General features: G+C 35.6%; 3 protein-coding genes across 4 annotated transcripts; 2 read left to right on the top strand and 1 right to left on the bottom strand.

The window, feature by feature from the left end:
• The first annotated feature begins 824 nt into the window (after positions 1–824).
• Positions 825–2,407, top strand: LOC149247302 (uncharacterized). 2 transcript variants are annotated; one of them, XM_089455862.1, is made up of 3 exons: positions 831–1,074; positions 1,164–1,785; positions 1,890–2,407. In XM_089455862.1, the coding sequence occupies exons 1-3, from the start codon at positions 839–841 to the stop codon at positions 1,962–1,964; spliced, it is 933 nt and encodes a 310-aa protein (XP_089311988.1). In that variant the 5' UTR covers positions 831–838; the 3' UTR covers positions 1,965–2,407. The 2 variants fall into 2 exon arrangements, with proteins under 2 accessions (XP_089311987.1, XP_089311988.1); XM_089455861.1 differs by having other exon boundaries at positions 825–1,074; positions 1,164–2,407.
• A 591-nt stretch (positions 2,408–2,998) lies between these two features.
• Positions 2,999–4,673, top strand: LOC149247301 (uncharacterized). The gene is made up of 4 exons (XM_089455863.1): positions 2,999–3,465; positions 3,555–3,635; positions 3,723–3,809; positions 4,407–4,673. The coding sequence occupies exons 1-3, from the start codon at positions 3,075–3,077 to the stop codon at positions 3,806–3,808; spliced, it is 558 nt and encodes a 185-aa protein (XP_089311989.1). The 5' UTR covers positions 2,999–3,074; the 3' UTR covers position 3,809; positions 4,407–4,673.
• A 3,206-nt stretch (positions 4,674–7,879) lies between these two features.
• LOC149247300 (uncharacterized) lies at positions 7,880–8,546 on the bottom strand (the record flags this gene model as incomplete). The annotated part of the gene is made up of 2 exons (XM_089443821.1): positions 7,880–8,305; positions 8,420–8,546. Coding segments are annotated over 2 exons (315 nt in total), but the record flags the coding sequence as incomplete, so codon positions are not given.
• Positions 8,547–9,082: the final 536 nt, after the last annotated feature.

Genomic DNA, 9,082 nt, shown 5'->3' with positions numbered 1-9,082 from the left:
TATTTTCTTCCATTGATTTCTTGGGTTGACTAATATGGCTTAGATGGTGTTGCAGTGTATTTCTAGTTTTCTGATTTTTGAATTTACTTTTTCACTATTCCCTGAGGGTTATATGAAGTAGAAAATAAAGTAACTCTTTTGCGGCCAGGCTATACTATTGCTTAGTCAACAACAATGCCTCTAGTGGAGAGCTACTTTAAACATGAATGCCACAAGGCACAATAGGGCCTTTTCTTTGTTCTAACACATCTCTTTTGCCACGGGTAGTGGAATGTGAGTGTAATGATTGCTTGCTATAAATTTCACATATATTATGGCAGCACCGAGAATCTTTGAGGACAGACTACTAGTAGAGTTGTGATGTAAACATACATTGTAGAAAACCCTTTAATTCAAGTCTAGTCCTGCTTAGCAAATGGTCACCCTAAAAAAACATGGCCAACATTCATTGGATTGCATCTGTTCATGTTGTCAAAGGAATCTTTCCTTTAAGGAATGCCTGGTTCAAAGTGAATGAGGCAAGAAGCAACATCTTAAAGGAAATGCTTGCATCCCAAATTTTTTGCATCCTTTTGTGCTGTTTATTTTTGTCATTATTGAGTGATTTATATTTTAGACTTCAAAAAAAGCATAAAAGAGGTTATATATATATATATATATATATATATATATATATATATATATATATATATATATATATATATATATATATATATATATATATATATATATATATGTTGGATAACTTGCTAAGATTGAAATTTCGGTTTTGATGTCCTTGCATATTGTTTGACCAGATCAGTTCAAAATGGGCAAGCGAAGCAAATGGCAATATATCATGGATCTTGAGGTGCAAGACCTCAAAGGAAAAATGACGTTCTCTAGTAAAGACTTGGTTTGGACGGAAATAAATAAAAAAAACAATAGTATTGATCGAGTTGCTGTAATCCCATTACGACGAGTTGCTGACTTTATCAAAGGAGAGGAAGAAAATCCTATTGCTCCATGTAAATTCATACGAAAAACAAAAAAAAAACCAAAAGAAAGAGCTACCGCTGCATTGCAATATGATATGTGAGTATTTAAAATATATATTGTTTAAATCTTTTGAAACCAAGGTTATCTTTCTTTGTATGTACTAACAATTTAAATTTTTGGTGTAGTTATCATTGTTCATTTGGCCCAGAGGACAAAAGAGGAAATCTTTCAGCTAAACGAAGGACCTCATTTGTGCAGAAGAGGGGTTGCCAATGCCACTTTATTATGAAAGTTATGCATGAAATTCCTGATAGAGCAATATTAACTTTCAATATGTATGAACATGAAGATGGAGAAGGTTGGGCTTGTCATGGTCAATGTGACACTTCAGGTGAGACCAGGGCCTTGCATAGGCCAAAGCTTTCAAGGGACATTGTTGCATATGTAGAGAGTTGTTTCTTTTTGGGAGTGCCTATTGATGTAGTGTATAGAACCCACATTAAGAGACATGTTGACATCGATGTGGCAGCTCGAGATAGAGATTTTTTCTTATGCAGGAAAGATATTGTAAACATCTATAATAGGTTGGCAAAGGGAAATTATCAACTTCACAAAAAGGATGAAATGAGTGTAAACCTTTGGTATCAAAAGCATCGGGAAGATTTTTTCTTTTACCAAAAGCCCAATGGTGTGGAGGTCCCTTTTATAATAGGGATTCAAACAAAGTGGATGTTGGAGACAATGGTCAAGCTATCGCACAATAGCTTAATAGCCATGGATTCAACATTTAACACCAATAAATACGGGGTAACTCAGATGCCAATGACTTATCGAATATATTTATTTAAGTTGTATACATTCAAAATGATTAATAACTTGTATTTGAATTTATGTAATGTTGAAAATGACAGTATCAGTTGTATACACTCGTGGCATTTGATGAACAACAAAGCGGGGTGCCTGTTGCATGGGTCGTGGCATCATGAAACACATCAGATGATATTGCAATATGGCTGGAGCAGCTCATGTGCAAGTGTTTCCAAATCCGTCCTGATTGGAAAGTCAATGCTTTCATGGTTGATGATGCACTGGCTGAAATCAGTGCCTTGAGGTAACTTTAACATTGTCATGATATAACCAAACTTGCATTTTTTCTAAAAATCCCACACTAAAATGCATTGAATATGGCAGGAGGATCACAGGTTGTGATGTGATCTTATGCATTTGGCATGTATGGAGGGCTTGGTTGAAAAATGTCAATCGGTTGGCCACTAGTTCCATAAAAGCCAAGGAGATGTTCAGTGAGTTAGGTTTCATCATGAAACACACTCTCAATTATGAAGTGGAAGATGCAATCAATCAATTTTTTATCAAGTTTGCAGATGAAGAGAAGTTCTTAGACTATTTCAACAAAAATTGGGTCACTGGAGATAAGATTCGTAAGTAAACATTTTTTTTGTATTATATGCATTTTTTTCTTTTATAAAGGTGATATAGTGAGACTGACATCGTTCTATTTGCAATTAGGTATGTGGGTTAAAGGTTGTCGGGAGTTTCCTCATGCAAATCAAGAGACCAATAATGTTGTTGAGTCATACCATTGTTACCTAAAAACAACATTTCTATCTGATAGAAGGAAAAAATGTGCCCGGAGGATGGATTGGTTATTGCATATGTTACTAACAACAGTTGAACCTTGTTATCGGTTCAAGGAAATCTTAAAAGAAGAAGGATTTCTAAACAACTACAAGAGAGAAAAGCAGCTAGAATCATCAGTGGAACGAGCAAGAAAAATTTTGGACACTGATTGTTGTCCTCATGAGAACATAACCCGTGCTTATTGGGTGAGAAGTCAGACAGATCAAGGTAAAAAATACCTTGTCACCTGGTATCGTAAGGATTTTATAACATGTGAATGTCCATGGTCTATCCGTGGAAACATTTGCAAGCATGCCATAAAGGTTAATTGGTTGTATTTCCACTCGGATAATTCAAATCCATTGCTTCATCAGCCTGCAGAGGATAACATATGCAATGACCCACCTGAGATCAATATAGAGCCTCAAAACCATGATGCAGATGTCGATGCTACTCTTATGGCCACAAATGTTGTTGATGCAGATGCCGAGGCACTTCATTTGGCAAGGGAGGAGTTGTTTAGCTATACACATCTCATTTTCGATAACCCTCCTACTACTTTGGCAAAGACAATCCAGTTGACTGGTATGCTTAAAAAAATGTTGGATGAAGCCAATAATTTGCACGTTACTGATTTTGACTTCACACCTAGATTGGGTTCTCTTGATCCATCTTTGAAGAGGAAGAAGAGTTTCCTTAGCCCCACAAAGAAAAGAAGAAGCAGCAGAAAAAACAGTGGTTTGGAAATTGATTTAAATGTTGATCCATCAGAATATGAACCATTTGAGTTTCGATACCTCAATAAGCGAGGACGTCATCGGCCAAATAATGTCGTGTCTATGGTTCCAGGTTAGTTTCATGTGTTGAATAGTCATGGTTTTAGATTTAAGTATTTAATCATCACTATTCTCTAACATGTGGTATGTTTATTTTTACAGCGATGCAACAATCCCCAACCATGGCGATAACCCAAGACCAAAGAGAGATACAAGACCATCCAACCTTACCTGCCATGCCAGGTACATTTGACACTCTTTCATTGTGTGTGCATATATACCTTGATGCTCTATAAAATTTCTTTGTGATAACGTTTGACATTTTTCTAGGTAACTATAGAATAAGTGGAGAAGCATCATCTTCTACCATGACTGATCATCTATGGAAGGACTTCAACTCTAGTGGGAATCAATGAGGTATGCATAAAGAATAGATAAGCTAGGTTATCATGGCGTCTTTGGGTGGCCCTTTATCATATGATAAGTATATTTATGTTTTCCCATTGTTATGTTGTTATGAAAATGCCTTTTTCATAATCTGTTCATGGTCACTGAAAAATTTGCTCGCTGTCAAATAGAATCTCTTTACTTATTTATGTTCATGCAACATGTTTGATTTTTATACTTAAACATGTAGTTACTATGTTCTCATACCTATGTTCATGGTTCGATGTTTATTAGATTTATAGATCTTTATATTTTACATCTTTATAAAGTTCTGGTTAGATGATCAAAGGCCAACGAGGTTTGGACCTTATCATTGCGTTTTTTGTTGTTGGATTTTTGATTCCTTGCCTCTAATCAAAGATCTCATTGGATTTTCATGACTTCATCAAGCTGATTTTGCCTCCATGGAATAGTATATGATAGCGTAGTAGATTGTTATGTTATTTTAAACATGCCCTCTTCATGATTTGTTGATGTTCACTGAATGATGTTTTGTCCTTTTATGCTTGTGATAAAGTGTTAACTGTCTTGTAGACTACTCCTTATTTGTGATCCTGAATTTTGCAGGCATATGAACTCCTTCCAGAAAGGGCAAAGACAAATGGAAACATGCACTCTGCAAGAGAGCTAAGAGATGACTAAATAGCAAAAGCCCTGAAGGTGCTTGAATGCTCTTTGAAGAGACCAATGGAAGGGACACAAATTTTTGTTGATTGAAGTGGACAGATTTGAGCCGAGGAAACTTTTAAAGCTGTTGACTTATGCACTGTATTGGATTCGCTACTCCTTTCTTTGAGCTATTATGTTCTCTAGCCTCTGGTGTGCCTCTTTTACTGTCACAGTGGTTATTTCTATTCACTCAAAAAGTGATGATTTGTATATATATAGTAAAGTTTTCTTGTTTATGAATTTTTTGTGTAAATTCCCATAAAAAAATATTTTCTAATTGTTCCTAACGGAGTAGTAAAAAATGTGATCTTAAAGTGCCACAATGTGACTGTGTATCAATTAAAATACATGAAATATATATCGTTAGTAACTCAAATGATAAGCATGTTCCATGTTTTCAGTAAAATTAAAATGCTATTGAAGGGTAGCTTGAAAGAGACTTTAGATGAAGGAAATCAAAGTAACAACATTTTGTGGCAAAGGATTACTCTATTAGAGTACACATAGCTGGTAATATTGATTACAGAGTCTGAGTTGGTTCGAGAATTGCATCAGCCTCTGAAATAGCAATGGCCAAAACCTGCACACAGGTAAAATATATATAAATCCACTCTTCACTTCACTACTTTGTGAATTGTGACAAAGCAGAATCTTACATCATCTAGAGCTGAAGACTGTTTAGATACTATTAAGTTGAGCTTCTCAAAACTTGATAGGGACGTTTCATCAAGTGCATGGGCTATATTATGCATATCTTTGATGCCAGAACTGTATGTTGTCTTCAATTTCCCCACTCTCTCTATTAGTCCTTCTGTAACCTTCGGCAGTATGTTATAAAATGACATTGTAAATGAGGACTGCTTATATTAACAAGGAAATGGAGCCAAAACCAAAAGTCAAATTCTTGTTTACAGTCTTGTGTTAACTGCTTTTTAGTAGAAACAAAAAGCTGCAATTGTTCTTCCATACTTCTTAGCTATTGTTGCTGTTGTGAGACTGAATCCTAAACCGATCTATGTAGCATATGTATTTTCAAAGCCTGGAGTATCCTCAAAAAGGGAATGGCCATAATAATTAGAAATAACAAAGTTCCATGGGATGGCCATGCATTTATGAAGCATGTAGAGGGAATTATTAATTTTCAGTTATCGATTTTCACCATGCATTTATAAAGCATATTAATTTTCAGTTATCGATTTTCACCATGCATTAACTGCAAGTAATCCTCTTAACTCTCTTACAAGAACAGCCAGAACACCAACTGCATATTTTCTAGTTTTTATCTAAGAATCCCTTTGTAGACGAAAAACTAGTGAAAGATTTGGAGGAAGAGGAGTGGTCACATGGGAGATTTGGCATAGTAGACCATCATGATGGATGTGTTTTCTTGGAGAAATATTGACATTTCCTTACTTATGACACACTAGGTCCTTACTATCATGATAAATCCACAAGCACAAGATCTGAAATACAGAGAAGTCAAGCCAAAATAGAGTTGTGATCTGGGAAAACTATTGAGATGAAATCCAAGGGGGAGACGGGAAGAGTGACTGGGTGATTGAGAAATAAGTGTTATTAAGAATAAATTGCTTATAAACATAGTAAATAAAACTTTCATCATTGATCAAAAACCAACGAACAAATTATCTCACAGGTAGAAAATTTTTTATGTGCTTCTTGTTGGCAAGACATTCTTGAGAGGATCTCAAATCGAATTGGCAACTAGACCTTCCAATCTTTGAACTTGGAAGGTCGTGTGACCTTGATCAAAGATGTTCTTCAAGCTTTACCGCTATACCAAATTTCAACATTGCCAACGCATACGCTGATTTATAAAGCTATCACTACCAAATTTTGAGATTTCTTGTGGCAAGGCACTAAGCACACTAGGAAGTGGGCTATAGTGGCTTGGGAGAAGGTATGTTAACCAAAGTTGGTAGGGGGCCTTGGATTGAGGGATCCATAAATGCTTAACAAAGCCTTGGGAGCCAAACTATTGTGGTGTTGGTTGCAAGGGGGTGGGAACTCTTGAAACAAGCATGGAACATAAAATACAATTAATCCATTTCCCAAGATGATAAACTCCCCTCCTCAATTTACTCCCCCGCCCCTTGGTTTTTCCAATCTTAACTTTGACGGGGTTGCCGAAGGAAATCCAAGCCCAACCAAGTATGGAGGATTATTCAAGGACTGGCGTGGAAATACTAAGGATATATGTTGGCAACTTTGGAATCACCAACAACAATGTTGTAGAGTTTATTGCTCTAGAACAAGGTCTGCAGAGCGCAAGCAAATAAGGCTTTTCTAATATCCAAGTGGATGGAGATTCCCAACTGGCCATATCCACAACTCAGAAATTTATCTAGGGTACCCTTGTGTCAAAAGTGGTTAAGAGTTGGGATTTTGAGTTATTGGTTTCTCGGATTCAAATATTGTTATCCACCTTTCCCTATGTGATCACATTACATTCTTGTTGGACTGGGAATAAGGTAAGCCAATCTTCTTGTAAATTGGGGATGCTGGGAGAGAGAATTGACTTTTAACTCCACATGGCCAATGCAAACCCAAATCAGTTGGGCCAATCAAATGATTACTATCGTCAAGGAGGATAAATATACCCCGTGGGGGGTGGACCCATGCACCGACAACCTTTTCTAATTTCTTATGGCTATAGGTTGTGTGTATATCTTGATGGTTTTTTGGTTTCTTGGTAATCTCTTGTTTTGGATATCTCAGCCTTTTTTGGCTACTGTCAAATTTCTGGTGAATGCACTACGAACCTACAAATCCATTAAGCGTAAGACTTGGTAAACTTTTGAAATGTTGTAGACAACAATAGAACTTATTGCCATAATAAAAAAGTTCCTCAAATTACAATTTTTTTAACTAATTTACAAACATAAAATGTTAAAAATAATGTATCATTTTAAATATAAAGGAAACACAACTTTAAATAATATATCATTTTAAATGAACTAAGAAAAACTAAACTAAATTAACCAGCTTTAGCTATATTAAATTTTCACATTTTAAAATATATTAAAAAATAATTTATAATTAATAAAAAAATCATTAAAAATTCTGCAGAGGATGCTTTTAACATTCATATATATATTTGAAGCGCAAATAAATGATAACGCATATGTTTCATATATTAAAAAAAAAAAAATTGAATGTTTAAAAGACTACCAAATAGATGGTAATGGACTATTACAAAAGACTCTTACATCATTTCTTTATGATGTTTGGTATGTTATTGAAATAAAGCTGCTCCTTTTCAGAGTTTTCTCACAACCATTTAAGCAATTGAATGTGCTATTCTTAGCAAGCAGCTTCTACCCGTGTCTTATTTACATTAGTTTCAAGGGTTGTTATAGTCAACGATATATATTAATCAGAAAGGTTGGAGTAACTAACTTTGCAGATAGCAAACTTGTATAAGCCAGTAACAGCCTTTGAAATCACCTTTACATTGCAAAACTGACTCACTTTTCAGCTTCATCAGTATTGATTATGAAAATAATACATATCAAATAAAAAACAAAATGATATTTCTAAATATCAAATTGTTCTTATCAGGATTCATTAGCCCAATTGACCTGGTTCATATCAAAATTCCTTGGCCCAATTGGCCTCACTACCCACTCTAGGCATGCTAGTCTGCCTCTTGGCAAACACATCTACTTTGAAGTTCGCCCCACACATCTGCCCCTTACTATCAACACGAGGCATTGGCATCAGCTTATTCAGAGGATGTTCAAAACTCTGCAAGCCACCTGATGTAGAGAAAAAACAACCTGCAGGGCCAAATGCAACATCAATATAAATAAGAGACAAAAATTAGATCACTATGCTTGATGTGTGAAACAGTCAGAGAATAGATAAGGTCTAATTTAGCAGTCGAATATTACCTCGGGGAAAAGGAGCAAAAGATTTTCCACATCCCTCTTTGAGGACATGTGGATCATCAGATAGGACAAGGCAACCATCAGGTGCAGTGCCCCAGAAGAAAGGCACTGAACCATCGGCATCCTGGAAATAAAAATAGTGTCCGAGTCAGAATGCCAGGAAATCCACAATTTCTAAGGAAAGATTTTATTCAAATAAATACTCAGTGCAGCATTTTTGGGGTCTATGGAAATCTGATGTATGAACAGACTTCTCTGGGAAAAAGGTGTTCATTGGCCACGTGATTTTGAATAACTATTTTCCCCTTACCTCTCTAGCCAAACAAAGGAGAAAAAATCCATTGGAAAATAACTCATGCTTAAATATTGTAAGCAAAATAGGAGTGTTGCAGGATCTGGGAAAATTTTTCCATACATTTGCGAAGGAATACCAACCATCATGTAAGAATTTTAAATGTTTTTAGCAAAGAGGTATTTTCATGAGCCAAACTCCTATATCATGTCCCATATATTAAAATGGAAAGTCAAAAACAATCTCCCCAGAGTCAAGACTAGATCCCCGAACTTGGAGGAGTCCATTAAAGCAGAAAGTCAAGTTGAACGACTTAGATCTGAGTTGAGTCAGTATGCTGACTTGAATCACTATGTTACCATATCATCAAGTTC

This window comes from Pinus tabuliformis, chromosome 7 (genome assembly GCF_031772625.1).
Source record: "Pinus tabuliformis cultivar Carrire ecotype Pingquan chromosome 7, CPIR1, whole genome shotgun sequence".
Taxonomy (NCBI): Eukaryota; Viridiplantae; Streptophyta; class Pinopsida; order Pinales; family Pinaceae; genus Pinus; species Pinus tabuliformis.
The sequence above is the reverse complement of the archived record's forward strand: the minus strand, read 5'-3'. Positions and strand labels throughout refer to the sequence as shown.